Source organism: Siphateles boraxobius, unplaced genomic scaffold, assembly GCF_051911475.1.
Source record: "Siphateles boraxobius isolate OS27281-9 unplaced genomic scaffold, OSU_SipBor_1 18, whole genome shotgun sequence".
NCBI lineage: Eukaryota > Metazoa > Chordata > Actinopteri > Cypriniformes > Leuciscidae > Siphateles > Siphateles boraxobius.
The window spans coordinates 5,052,544-5,067,513 of NW_027508788.1; the positions used below are offsets into that span (position 1 = coordinate 5,052,544).

At 40.4% G+C, this 14,970-nt stretch overlaps 1 protein-coding gene across 9 annotated transcripts in view; it reads right to left on the reverse strand.

Annotated features, from left to right (window-relative positions):
• The window catches only part of ank1b (ankyrin 1, erythrocytic b), a 73,090-nt gene that overhangs the window by 17,832 nt on the left and 40,288 nt on the right, over positions 1-14,970 (reverse strand). For 5 of the 9 annotated variants that reach the window (XM_077232977.1, XM_077232979.1, XM_077232974.1 and 2 more), the window contains 24 exons: positions 14,755-14,952; positions 14,408-14,506; positions 13,668-13,766; positions 13,396-13,494; positions 13,106-13,303; positions 12,467-12,565; positions 12,261-12,359; positions 11,914-12,111; positions 11,555-11,653; positions 10,448-10,546; positions 10,242-10,340; positions 9,858-9,950; positions 9,612-9,684; positions 8,395-8,415; positions 7,022-7,145; positions 6,838-6,901; positions 4,383-4,495; positions 3,915-4,139; positions 2,928-3,082; positions 2,533-2,744; positions 1,930-2,134; positions 1,553-1,649; positions 882-1,110; positions 350-478 (listed from right to left, as the gene is read on the reverse strand). In XM_077232977.1, the coding sequence (XP_077089092.1) occupies positions 350-478; positions 882-1,110; positions 1,553-1,649; positions 1,930-2,134; positions 2,533-2,744; positions 2,928-3,082; positions 3,915-4,139; positions 4,383-4,495; positions 6,838-6,901; positions 7,022-7,145; positions 8,395-8,415; positions 9,612-9,684; positions 9,858-9,950; positions 10,242-10,340; positions 10,448-10,546; positions 11,555-11,653; positions 11,914-12,111; positions 12,261-12,359; positions 12,467-12,565; positions 13,106-13,303; positions 13,396-13,494; positions 13,668-13,766; positions 14,408-14,506; positions 14,755-14,952 (3,126 nt within the window). The remainder of the gene's footprint in view (positions 1-349; positions 479-881; positions 1,111-1,552; positions 1,650-1,929; positions 2,135-2,532; positions 2,745-2,927; positions 3,083-3,914; positions 4,140-4,382; positions 4,496-6,837; positions 6,902-7,021; positions 7,146-8,394; positions 8,416-9,611; positions 9,685-9,857; positions 9,951-10,241; positions 10,341-10,447; positions 10,547-11,554; positions 11,654-11,913; positions 12,112-12,260; positions 12,360-12,466; positions 12,566-13,105; positions 13,304-13,395; positions 13,495-13,667; positions 13,767-14,407; positions 14,507-14,754; positions 14,953-14,970) is intronic. The other 4 variants (XM_077232981.1, XM_077232980.1, XM_077232975.1 and 1 more) reach the window with 1 other exon arrangement.

Here is a 14,970-nt window from a genome sequence, read left to right on the forward strand (position 1 = left end):
CAGTGCAAGCTTTAATTGAACGCTCTAGGTTCACACTAGGTCATTTTATTTTGAATACATGTGCAGCCCTACTGAAGACTTAAGGGAGTACATAAAATTGACAAGATGATCAGACAATGCTAACACACACACACACACACACGCACGCACGCACGCACGCACGCACGCACGCACGCACGCACGCACACACACAATTAGGACTGACACTCAATGAAACAAATATGTGTAGGTTGACTGAAAAAATAATATTTTTAAAACAAGGGAAGTTGACATGAACTTATCAGCCTATATTTCCTAAGGCACACTCACGGATAAACAGAAATAGATAGGGAAAGACAGATGTACAGACCTTTACAGAGACAGGTAGCCGGTTGTCTCTGAAGGCCTGGAAACTGAAGCTACGGGGCTGCTGGGTTGCTTTCCTCACAGGCACCAGGTTTCCAGAACATTCTAAGTGCAGCGGCATCCCCTCCATCACCTGTGGGGGGAAAAGGAAGGAGAAACACAAGGAAAGCAGTGATTCAGAACGAGTCAGAGACTTAGCGTTAATGTAGCGAGTCGACGTCATTGTGTACAGTACGCAGCTGCATCATAAACTTGCATTTTTATTACTTATTACCTTTGAAAATGCTGAAAAATTAGTTCAAAATGAGATCTAAACTGCATTGTAAGAACAGAAATTAAAACTTTAAGAACAATTCAAATGAGGCAAGACACATCATGCATTGCAAAATGCACATCATACACATTCAGAAAAGACACTGGTCTTAAAAAAACAATGCTAAAAGAAAATTGATCCTATTTATTTTTCTGATTTCTTTTTTTTAGTGTACATCAGAAAAATATATATGACATATACATATGCTTTTATGTCAGCTAACCTCAATGTCCCTGCTGCGGGCCACCTCGGAGAAGTTCTCGTGCAACTCAAGGGTTTTGTCTATTTTGTCATCAGTCATGCAGTAACAGCGCAGGCGGCCCTCTCTGGCATCGTTCATCTTAGCAAATACAACAAATTTGGCCATGTATGGAACTGACATCAGCTCACGGTACAGCAGGTTGGCGAAGGTCACGGCCTCTGCCGTTCGTGGACAGTCCGCCAGCCAGAACCTGCAGCAAAACAGAGGACAGACACGTACAATAGAGGGGAAATTTTTTATCTATACACATGTAAATGTGTATAAATATAAATGGGCTCTAATGGCAGCAGCCAGGAACATGACGGGGGAATTCACCAAGAATGAATTGTTTTCAGAGATGGTAAAAGCACAATATTAATTGTGCAAGGAAAATAGTGCTGAGGCTTTTGAATAAAGAACAATTTATAATGAGCCTAATTTACAGTAAAATGAGGTATGTTAGAATGGCAATGACTTTATATTATTTATGGTACAGTGCTATTTTAACACATTTAGTGACTGCTTAAAACATGATATAGGTGTTTAATAAATAAGATGCATTTTTTTGTGCTGACATACAATGCACAATGTAATGCAACTGTTCAGTAAATTCGCTCCTAGATGCTTTATCCTTGAATGCCTTTGCGTCTCACCTTGCAGACACATTGGTGGTGAAGTTGGCACAGTTGTGGGAATACATGAGCTTGGTAGTGCCAGTGATGTCTTCCCACTGAGCTGGAGCGGTGCCACCTGCAGAAGGTATACATTTAAAAAAAAATATGAAATCCTTTTTTTTTTTCAACCAACACCATCTGGAATGAACTTGCTGAATCTATCTTTATCCCAGTGTCCCTCTCCAGGCAGGACACCAGTCTGTTTCAGCCTTTTCCAAGCAGCCTGGCAGGACAGCTACATCAAATCTGGCCGAGGCTGGAAAAGACTGGCGTTCAAGACAATCTCCCTTTCTCCCAAACACAAATATCAATTTCAGAAGATGTTTTCTTTGAAATATATATGAACCGGACTGTACCAATAACACTGCAGAGGAGACGGAGGCTAGTAGTGTCTCCTTCGCCGGCATCGCGTGCACTCTCCCTCCAAGATGGAGGTAAAGGGATACGCAGCCCAATTGGTCGATGGAATTTGCGCCGACGAGGCTCTACTGTCACAACGGGACTGAATGTGGCCTGGTTTCCTAATTGCCTAGTCAGCAGCTCATCAGGGATTGGCTGGGCCTGGGTAGAGACAAGAGAAGAAGAAAAAGCCACAAAGATTCATAAATCAGTTATTCCTGAGATCATTTTCAGTCATTCTCCTCTGAATTTATGCACCAACCTTGAAACTATGTTTTAAATTTATATAATTAAAATCATAATAATAATAATAATATTTATTATAATAATAATAATTATTAATAATTATGATCTTTTTTTTGACAATGTGTACAGCATTTAAAATAAACGTTTTCCCAAGGTAAGGTAAAAAAGGTAAAAAAAAGAAAGAAAGTTGCACTCTTAATCAAGTTCAGTTTAAATGGGCATGACGCTTCTGGTTCTAATCAAATATTTTGTATGAAATGTAATGTGTGATTATATTGCTTTACTGTCATTCTCTCTACATTCTGAAAACTCACCTGTAGGCCAAGTCGGACCCTCTTAGTGACCGCCGTGTCGGGGAAAATGGCCTGGACCTGGGGCACCAGTTTACTTATCAGCTGACCTCCCTCTGGGCCAATAAGATCGCTCTCCTGTTGGACACGTGACACCACAGCAAAGTAAAGAGGGAAGTCTGTGGAGATTATGCGCCGGATTCTTTTCTTCTCCAGCTCCTCCTGATTTTCCAGATCTGATGAAGGCACCCAGAGAAAACAAGGTCATAAGGTCAGTCTTACAGAAATAATTGTGGGGGAAATGTAAAGTGATATGCAATTTGTCTTCAAGTACCTCCTTCTACATAACTGAAAGAGAAAATAAAACTCTTTTCTCTTTGGGCTAATGGAAATTCCTTTTAGTGAAACATAAAACCTACCTTCATCCATTCCATTGAGGATGGTCTCCAGAACATCATCACCATAGCGATTTCGATGCTCTTTCCATACAGAGCCATTCTCACTTCGCAGAACCACTAGTTCCCGATCACCTCGGCTCAAAGAAGCAAAATGAGGGATCTCCACTATCACTGGCCTGAAGGGAATGATGGGAAAATGCAAAAGCATTGGTTGAAAATATCTTTATTTGACAACAAGACTCTGAGTGAATACAATAAGAATGATTAATACTGATACTGATACTTTCTCCATTCTCTCTTTCTCAGGCTACATCTACATGAATCCAGATACATTTGAAAAATGGGGTTTTAGTTTTAAAAACCTGCACACAAAAGTTGTTCGTCCACACTGAAACATCAGAAACTACTTAAATCATATGACTGCACATGTAAAATGTGATAAAAACTTATTGAGATGACACCAGACATAATAAAGTTCTCATGTTATTCTACCTTCATGATTGTTTTATTAGCAAAATATCCCACCACTTACTGGTGCATCCAGATCACACTCAAATTCTCTATTCCATGTATGGTCTAAATTGGAATTGCCCTCAAGTTTTACCACAGGACAGCTATTGCAAGTACATTTTTTTGTCAATTTGTTTTTGGAATGTAATATGAAGACACAGCAAAATATGGTAAAATGTCACATGGCCAAACATGCATCATCGTTTTCCGAATACCTCCGCGTTCACAGTCCACACTACAATGCCAAAATGAGTTTTCAAATCAATCCCCTTGTGAGAGCATCTTCAAAAAGCAGTTTTTGAGGACAAAAACACCCAAAACGTAGAGAAAAAGATGCATTTTCAAAAGTATCCGGATTAATGCAGGCGTAGCCTCAGTTCTACTAAAATAATCATTCATGGTATCACAACTAGAAATCGCAAGCAATAGCCATCCTTATTGCACAAGCACACACACACACACACACACACACACACACACACACACACACACACTTACCCTAGAAACTGCATACTGGAAGGCCCTAGAGAGATAATACGAGATGCTAGTCCCTCTCCCTCCACTAGAGGAGGTGGGGTGGTGAGTTTCTGCGGTTTGACCAGACGGCAGGTGATGCGTGTGGGGGCAGCGCAGGTGCGTGGCGGGATGATCACACGCAGACCATTATGCCTGCTGCCCCGCATGGACCCGCCTCTCGCATCCACCATGAAGCTGACCAGAAACCTGTCAAACAACCAGTCGGTGAGCAAATCAGGCACAATGAATTTTCAAAACAGCCGGAAGCCCAGCATAAATCTAAAACCTCTTCAAAAGAGCCTAATCCTAGACACAAGATGACAGTGAAGACAGGTATAAAAATAAGCATTTATGACCAACAGATAAATACGGAGATAAAAGCGGTGAGAAGTGTCCGTAACGTCTGTTTACTGGATTTGTTTAGGCTTAATGTGAATTATGTGCACTGACCCAGTGTGGATGGGGCTGGCCACTGGGCTAACGTTGTCTGAGGTCTCTGTGGCTGGACTACTGGGGATTAGAGAGTCCTCGTCATACTCCTTTGGCAAAGGGACAGGTGTGTGCTGCAGACACACAGGAGTAGCACAGACCACACAGACACAAAGACACACACAAACAGAGGTACAATGACAGCTTTATGAGCGCAAAAGAGAGAAAAGGTCAACTCTGCTCGGATAATCAGGTCATAACAGCTGGTCAAGCTGTTTAGACATAGGGTTAATTAACTCTTCTTCCAGCTTAGCCAAGCTGATTTACTAGTCCTAACAAGCTTTAAAAAAGGTTAACCAGGTTAGATCAGTGGTTCTCAACCAGGGCCTCAGCAAACTTTCAGGTGGGTCTTAAAATGACTTAAATGAGTCATGACATGAGAAATCAAATTTGCCTTGATCTTTGGACATATAAGAGGTCTTTGTACCATTAAACATCCTGCAAGTTTCATAGCTTAAAACATAATTCTCATTATGAACAAAGCATTTATTCAACCAACCTCCAAAAATGGCTCATTTGGATATTGTGGGATTTGTGATGTCACAAGGCCAAACACATTTGCATATGCATCCTCCAGAGCAAGACATTAACGAATAGTTATATATCATCGCACCATAGGCCCCCCACTTGCATTCAGTCACTTAACAGCTGACATTGGCCTACATCGGATGTGAGAGTGTGTTGCATTGCGTCAAAAGCACACAGAACCCATTATAATCACTGATGCTGTCTACACTGGATACAGATGTGTGTTCCTGCAAGCACTGAGTCTGTCGACAACCGGACAAATGGAAGAGTGAAAGAACGTTTGCTTTGATGCATTTTGCTTAAACAGCTTTTACGTCTGTACAGACTTCAGAAGGATCCCAGCATCAGAAACAAGTGGACGGTTCATTTTAATGGCTTCCTGGATCGCGTCGGAGGATTATATGTTTGTTCGGGGCATTTTGTTTTCTCAACAAGGCATAACTGAAGCAGCCAACTGTATCGTATCTGACAGCAGCTGGATCGCAAACCATAAGTAAATGATTTCATGAAGCTTTGTCTGTAAATGACGGTTTTATACGGATAATGTTTTCAAAGCACTTACACACGTGCAATTTCCTATGCAATGACGTTAGCCAATCATAACAGTGATCATTTATTAACAAGCCTTAAAGTAGCCGCCCTTTAAAACAGATAGTTTCAGACAAATTAAGGTTGAAAATAACAAATAAAAAAAAAAAGAAGATAAAAAAGAAAATTCTAGTTCTCTTACGAGAGGTTCTCTCGTATTGCGCAAGTTTAGCTTACGCTACGGGAAAGATTCATCTTCTCGAGATACTGAAGCCAAAAAATTATCCTTAATTTTGTATTCATTGTCAACGCAGTGCAGCAGCTAGCAGACCTAAAGCAGGCCATCTCGCATACTCATTGGCTGCCCTGCGGGCAACTGCTGCAGCCTACCAGTGATCCCGGTGTGACGTCACGCCGAATGAAGGGCGCCCGCGCCTTCATAGCGTCACAGCCCGCCAGAATGGGCGTGGCTTAGCGTATAAAAGTGGGGGCTGTAGGCTGAAGCGAAGTCACTCATTGCGCCAGCACGGCCGGTTACGCAATACTCATTCCCTCGTTCTCTTACGAGAGGTTCTCTCGTATTGCGTAAGTTTAGCTTACGCTACGGGAACACTTTGTCAACGCCGTGCACGCCAAGCATCCACCATGAGACCCCGAACTTTCAGGAGAACCCCATAAGTGGAAAAATAAGGTGGCCAGCCACGCGGGCCATCACTTGTACATAAGCACACATAGGGAAATACAGAGCAGCGCGCCGGTCTGTATAGGCACATGGCACATACCCCACTTAGTGCAGCTCAACCAGGAGAGCTGAGTCATGTGAGAGTGATCTGAGCAGGAGATCTGGGCAGAATACACCTCTCCTTCAAACTGACAACAGTTTAGCCTGCAAGGCAGGAACTTCTAGGTTATAAAACCTGACAAAGGTAGACGGGGAGCTCCAGCCCGCCGCTACACATATGTCATGGATAGAAATTCTTATCCTTAATCTTTAATCAGGTAAACCCTGAATCATTGAATGGAAAAGTCATGTAAATTCATTGGTTAAAAGACTAGGAACCCTGCATAACATTCAGTACTTAAACCCACCTCTGGAATACAACATTTTTATTATTTCAATTTTTGTTTTAATTTACAGAAACAAGAAGTGCCAAAAGATTTAAATTAGTTTTGAAAAACACATTTAGGGCAAAGGGGGCCCTCAAATATTGTTGTGGACTATAGGGGGCCTTGGAGTCAAAAAGGTTGAGAACTGCTGGCTTAGACTATTAAATCTTTGACCATTTAGTTAACACCAGTCCTGGATTTTTCAGCAAGGAACATTTCTTATTTCAGCACATAAAGCAGAAAAGTACAATACCTGGTCCAACATGACAGTTTCAGGTGACACACATGGAATTCTGGGAATTGCAGGTGAGTAAGGTCTGGAGAGAATGAAGGAAATAGTTGTAATCTGACTACTTTATTATAAAGTAAACAATGTTATGCTGTTCGAGCATCTTAGCCAAAGGATAAAATCATTGCATAGTGCCCTTGTGACCTACGTCGTGCCCATCCCGCTCTCAAAATCTCTCAGAGTTTTCTTGGGGGACAGGAAATCATCATCCTGGTCTTTTAGGTCATCCAGCTTCAAATAGCGAGCCCCATCCATCCCGAGAAGTTCATCACCTACATGCAGCACAAAATATGGTCACAGACACTGATGTAGGAGGTTTGCAGGAAAAAGGATGATTAAGAGAAAGGAAGGAAAGCTCAGAAGTCATTTCAGCATTCACAATCCATCATTCCTGGTCGAGCACAAACAAGAACCTTCACTCATTCAGCAAGTCCAAGCAATGAAGTCATACATACAGAGAGCCAATGGAAAACATGAAGAAATCAAGAAATTAGGTAAGATTTCATGGTATTTGTTACTGAAGTGGGCATGCCCGGTGGTGCAGAGATCATCACACTTAATCTGCATGGGAGAGGTTGTTTGATGTTATTGTAGAGGCTTAATCACAGGTGTTCAGACTGATACGTGTAAAACATACACTGTGTCATTTTGGAGCCCTCTGCTGAGTCAAATAATCATCATCAATTAGTAAAATTATTCACTCCCAGTGTGACTCCCTTAGTGTTTGGATAAAGAGAACCTCATCTATGGGTGTTCCTTCAACTACGGGCGCTACGGGTCCCAGCGGTTGATTTTTATCGAAACAAACACATTTCAAAGTTTTTTCATGTCATCATTATTTATTTTTGATAGTTTCCCAATACCTTTTATGTATAACTTTTAGTTTTACCCGTTTTTCAAAATATGAAAATCCTGTATATATATATATATATATATATATATATATATATATATATATATAGTATACAAACACAAAATATAAAAATGTTAATAATAATTTAATAAAATAATAATACAATATTAATATGAGACTCTCAAAATATGAAAATCTATTAAAAAATATGTATAAAAAACAACCAATACACAAATAAACACGTTAAATAATATAATATAATATAATAATGTGATGGAAACAAAAAATTTCTGAATTCTCCTGTGATGCAAGTCTATCCACTTTTGGAAATTGTTGTGAAAAGTATGCTTTAACCATGTTATGTTTAAGCCAAAAACACCCATAGTTGAAGAAACACCCTGGCACATACAGTGTATAACTAATTCCAGATGCAGTCCTGTTAATGATGGATCCACAAACACGTTACTGTCAGTAAAGGAAAATAAACATTATGACCACACGATAATGAGGGGCCAACGCCGTAGTAAGACAAAGCGAAATGTTAAAAATAGAGAACAGTTAGAGACTTGCGGGTCAGAGACAAGATGAGAGTGCTTGAAATGGAGGCACACGTTTCATGAACCACTGAGTACCGGACAACCAAGCCAGAAAGTGGGAGACACGCCTACCTAATGTTAGCTGAGCAACTCCTACAGCAGGAAGGAAGAAGGAACATTTCAGGCTGGCGATGCTACCGTAGTAGATTTAGAATATCATGAAATACTTGCTTTTGCTTTTTCATTCCATTAAAGTCCTAAATAAATGGAAATTTATCAATCATCTATCAGAAGAAACAAACACATATAATGATAAGAGCCAATGAAGCTTAAGGGGATAGATCAATGAAAAATGGAAGTTCTGTCATCTTTTAATCATTCTTTGATTCTATTTTCAACTTTATTTCTTCCGTATCCTCCAAAACACATAAGGAAAAAGAATGTCCAAGCTGTTCTTTTCTTACATTGAAATTGGATAGAGACCAAAGGCTGTCAAGCATCAGACATTAAAGCACCATAAAAGTGGTCCATTTCGAATCAGAGCATGTGAGCAGAGCAGTAATATTTAAACAGTAAACAGAGACGAACAACAAAAAAACAGTAAACTTTCTGAAGATTCCACTCACTCAACCCAGAATGCTCTTTGTGACATGCTGGCTCGAGAATATGTGAAATAAGCAATAGGTCTAAGGTTATGGAGTTCAAATATTGTTTCATTTAAGTTGCGAACCTTATACATAGCCTAAATGCACAGTAAACATCAGTTAATAATGAAGAAGGATCTTTATAATCTTTTGTTTATGGATAAAAAGAAGTTTGAAATACCTTTGCAGCGTTAACAAACATCCCAAAGTCCACACTGATGAGAGCGCCGTTTAAACAAATATGTAAATATGTGTTTTTTAATGGTTTTAATTGAGTTTTAGTTCATTATAGTAACCCTGATCACCATTTCCTTTCATTGTATGGAAAAGAGCAGCTTGGATCCTGCTAAATAACTGCTTAATACGTCATACGGCCTCGGAAGACATGGGGGTGTAAAGAATGACATCTAATTTAATTTATGCAACTGATCCTAGATGTGTAAATCACATTGTGCAGTCAAGTAAGTAGTCTTTGAGTGTGGTATTAACTCTAATCTCTAGTTCACTTCAGACGGTAACTTTTGGGATATGACCCACCAACCCATCTGCCAACTGGCTCATGTTTTTAATTGAGAGTCTAGCACCAACCTCATGGTACTGAGACCTTGTCACAGCAGCTGAGAATTAGCGTTTTAATGTGGTATTTACTGCAGTATGATCCTTCAGGCTAAATCCAATATGTGAATATATCCCACATGTACGCACCTTCATCTTCCGACACATCCAGTATTTCATCCACTGTCTCTGGGAAACTCATCCGATGCTTCTCAGTGGTGATCTGAGGAATAGAGAGGGAATATATGAACAAGTCAAGATGGCAAATGTTGTACAACTCACATAAGACGACCAGATTAACAAGAGATGAAAGATAAAAGCCACAAATCAAGCTTTGAAGATTAAAATCTCATATTGAGATTAGATAGAGTTCATGAGAATGCAAACGAATCTCACCACAGATACAGATTCCTCAGTCACCAGTTTGAGCACATCAATGACAGAGATGTAGCCTAGCCGCTTAGCAATACCCAGGGGTGACGTCCCATTCTGCCACAGATAACACAGTCAGGTCACCAAATCTCACATCTGTATGTGATAATATTCTATCTGTAAATAATATATAATATAATACTAAATATACTTTTTTAGGGCCACTGTATGCTCTATTCAGCAGTATAATTCCTAAATAACAGCTTATATTTACTTCAGAGGCCTGGCAGCATGACAGCAGAAATAACCCACACCAAAGGCTCTTCATCAGACATTTAAGCAGTGTATACTATTTTTTGGTGAGAAGAATTGTCATATTTCAAGTATAGGGGAAGGGGGTCTGCTCACAGTGGTGATCTCATTAGGTAGTGCTCCATGTTTCAACAGCAGGGTGACGATGTCTGTATGACCCTGCTGGGCTGCTTGATGTAAAGGAGTGTATCCCAACTGGAAAAGAAAGATGAGGGCGAATGAGAGTGCAAAGGTACATATTAACAGTGAAAACTGTACAAAAAGAGGCCTGTGTACAGTATATCCAGATGTGTAGCACTTACCCTAGTCTTGCTGTTAACGTGTGCTTGCAGCTGGAGTAAGAACTTCACCATCTTTATATTCCCATAGTGGCACGCCACATGTAAGGGTGTGTAGCCCATCTGAGAGAGAGATAGAGATTAAAAAGGGTGAGAAAGAAAAGAAAAAGCAAGTGAACAGCTAAATGGGTAGGTTCCAGTGCACATAGACGATCAATGCCAGCTAACATTGCAACGCTTCAGACCCTTAGATTCAGAGCCAGAATTATTTAATGGGGTGAAGAATGGATTATGAAAAAGTTAAAGTCACTCACTGTGTATTTCAGCATATATCACAATATCCCTTTAACAGTTGTGTTTACTAAACAAGCATTATTATTACTATTGCTGACATGGTTAGGGCTTTCGTTTTTTCAGACAAACCACAAACTTTAACGCTACATATACAAATGACACCTAAAGCCTAGCAACTTACATTGAAAGAGGGATCTGAGCCATATTTAGGTATCAGAATATCAAAAAGACTTGAGGGTGGGCTTATGAGCGGTGAGCTGCTCTGGTAACAAAACTCTCGGAGCATCTTAGCAACTGGATAGCAACATTAAAAAAACTCAGAACAAAATAGCAACTGCAAAACAACAACAGTAAAAAAAAAACTCCTTAGTGACTGCATAACAACACCTTAGTGACTGCATAACAACGCCCTAGAAAATCAGGACACTTTAGTAACAGCACAGCAACACCCTAAAACTCTCATAACCAGCTTGCAATTGCATATCAACAACCTTTAAAAAACAATCAGAAAACCTTAGCAACTGCCTAACCATGTGAAAAAACACTTGAAGCACCTTAGCAACTCTATAGCTCTCTACCCTAAAACACTCAGAACATCTTAGCCTCCACATAGCATGGCCCTAAAAACTACCCAAATCATAGCATAGGGGTGACCAGGTTTGTACTGGCCAAACCCACTCATATTTTCTTCAGATAATGAGAAGATTTGGTTCTGTTTGTCGATTTAGCACTAGCATAGACTACATTACACAGGGCTTTTGGGTCTAAATTCTAGGACTTTCTACAGATGGCACTGCTATGTGTGTGTGTGTGCGTGTGTGCATTGAAGTGTCTTACCCTTGAGGCTGCATAGACCGAAGCACCCTGCTTCACCAGCATGTCTGCAATGCCCACATGCCCTTCCTGAGCAACCAGGTGCAGAGGTGTCAGTCCATTCTGTACACACACACACACACACACACACACACACACACACACACACACACACACACACACACACACACACACACACACACACACACACACACACACACACACACACACACACAGGATGTTGTATAGATATTAAATGCATTTTTTCCCATTCCTCTTGTTTCATTCTTCCAACACGTCTCAATCTTTTATAGCTTTCTATTTATTTTCTCTCAATGAACTATCCCAAATAGCTATTAATAAAAGCTTAAACACTGTATCACCTTGTTGCCCAGGTTCACATTGGCCTGCTTGGAAATGAGAAGAGCCACCATGTCAGGTTGCCCCTCCTGTGACGCCAGGTGAAGCGGGGTGATGCCCTGTAGTGACTCTGAGTTGGCATTAGCTCCATACTGCAGCAGACTGCTTGCCACTTCTAGTTGGTTCTGTTTGGCTGCAATATGCAGGGCTGTGTAGCCGTTCTGTAAAATGGAGGAAAAGTAAAATCGAAATTTTTTTTTTTCTTAAACTGCTTTTAAAATACTGAAATAGACTGCTAGCCCTAACGTCACAGCTCAGAATAGTCACCCGTCAAGATCTTCTAAGAGTAAGGTGTATATGTGTATCTTACTCTCGCCGTGCTGTGTGGAGAGCCGCCCTTGCTGACCAGCAGCTTGACAACATCAAGGTTGTTGTGATGGACGGCCACATGCAGAGGAGTCAAGCCATTCTGAGAGAGGAGAGAGGAGGCACATGGCCTCAGTCAGCTACTGCTGACTGTCATCTGATATTAGAAGATGAGTACTGAGATTTCAGGTGTTTGTCTTGATGAATTACCTTTCCGGCTGCATTGGGATTGGCCCCTCTTTCCAAAAGCAGCTCCGCCACATCCACTTTCCCATATTTACATGCTACATGAAGAGGGGTAAATCCTTTCTGTAAGAAAACGCAGATAAAATTACTGAGAATGCAGGTGCAGATGTGCATATTTTATAGCCACCCACTGTTACTGTTGCTACCATATTTTTGAATAATTTCTATAAAACACACAAGACGTCAATGGACACCAAGAGTTTCTAAGGTATGATTGGTCGGTAGCATTTTAAAGTCACTGCAATATTTTGCAAACAATTCATCCATGCACATCATTATTTTATTTTATTTTAATTCACGTGCCCTCGTAATCTTTAATCAAAATAACTTCCCCTCACTCTTGCAACGAAATCACCTTTTCTCTAATAACTGGTTTAATGAAGTGAGGGCGGGACAATCTGTCACTCACATGAGATTACATCAATAGCAAACCATAACGATCCAGCAATCCAATCAATACACAAAATCAAGTCCCGCCCTACATTTTTGTCTTCTGTTTCACACAGATATACATCACAATAGAGAAGAAAAGACTATTGCAACTTCCGTTTCATGCCGACTTTAAGGCAGGGTTTAGCACAGGGTTAATTGAGAGGAGAGAACCTTGGTCATTTTGGTTTGTTGGGCATTCCCGTCGAGCAGGATGCGTGTGGTTTGGCCGTGTCCCTCGCGGGCAGCGATGTGCAAAGGGGTGTGGCCTGCCGTTGTGGCAGAGTCTGGATTGGCCTTATGTTCCAAGAGCAGCTTCACCAACTCCTTATGTCCCATTCGAGCGGCACAGTGCAAGGGGGTTTGATCATCCTGTGAAAGGAAAGAGAGAGATAGAGGAAACATGAGATTTTTAAAACAAAAGAAGATAAATGAAGATAAAACAGCTTGTATGATTGGCATACCTTCGCTTTGGCATCCACCTGTGCATTGTTCTGTAGCAGGAACTGAGCCACCTCACAGTGCCCCGCTCTGGCAGCCATGTGCAAAGGGGTCTCCACTTTCTACAATGGCACATTTTAATACAGTCACAAACATGTAGTTCTGAAAAGAAAACTGTGATTACTGACACCATCGCTGCTAAAGACATAAGCCAGTTTGTAAAGAAGAATAGCAGTGCCTTGGCGATTCAATTGTTCAGTATATCTGAGGTGCCAAACAAATACACCGTTCTTACCACATTAGAAGCGTTGGGTGAAGCTCCTCTCTGAAGAAGACTCTTCACTATGTTGAGATGCCCCATGAATGCCGCCACATGAAGTGGGGTCAGACCCGACTAAGAGACAAGAACAAGCATTTTCGCAAATGCAAGTGTGTTTAAGGGTTCTGTTATTCAATTGAAAGATTTTACAATTTAAAATAACTGTTTCTTATTTTACTATATTTCAAAATTTAATTTATTCCTGTGATGGCAAAGCTAAATTTTTAGCATCATTACTACAGTCCTCGGTGTCACATGATCCTTCAGAAATCATTCTAATATGCTGATTTTGTGCTCAAGAAACATCTTTATTTATTTAAATGTTGAAAACAACTGCTTAATATTTTCGTGGAAACCATGATCCATTTCTTTTCTGGATTCTTTGATAAATATAGAGCTCAAAAGAACAGCCTTTATTTGAAATACAAATGTTATGTAACATTAATAATGTTTTTACTGTCACTTTTGATCAATTTAATGCCCCCTTGCTGAATATATTTCTTTTTTTTTTTTTTTTTTTAAAAATCATAATAATCTCAAACTTTCTAACAGTAGTGTATGATGTTAATATATTCTTGTCCAAAAGTAATCGTGAAAAAGTCATTGCTCATTCCTTCATAGTCTTTCTATTTTCCACAAGGGTCAAGACAAAGGAGTAGATGGTGCAAAAATAACAGAGGTTATCAATCAAAGTGACAGCCAGAGAGTAATCTGACCTCAGTCACGGCCTCCAGAGATGCTGAGTGCTTCAGCAGAAGGTCCATGGACCGCATGTGGTTCTTCTTGCAGGCAATGTGCAATGGAGTGAATCCATTCTAAAAAGATACACCAAAAAATCAACTAATACATTCACAGTATGCAGCTGTGCAATTAATACTGCACTAAATGTATCATATATATATCTTATTGTCTCTATTTATTCAATTCAGCTATTTGTTTTACAGATGGTAATCAGGGTTGTCGTCATATTAACTGGCAATATTAATTAAAAGAGATTAAAAAGAAGAAGTAAAAGACAGGGTGGAAAAAAGCAGAGAGAAGAAAAAAAGACTGATAAACTAACCAGAGCGCGGGCATTAGCTTTTGCCCCCTTGTCCAACAGCACCTTGACCATGCGGTGGTGCCCACAGTGTGCTGCAACATGCAGCGGGGTCAGGTGGTCAAGGGTGATGTCATCGATCTCTGCGTTGTATTGCAGCAGCTGCCTCACGCAGTCCATGTGATCGCCCTGTGCTGCCATGTGGATGGGAGACAGACCATTCTGCAAGGGGGAACACAT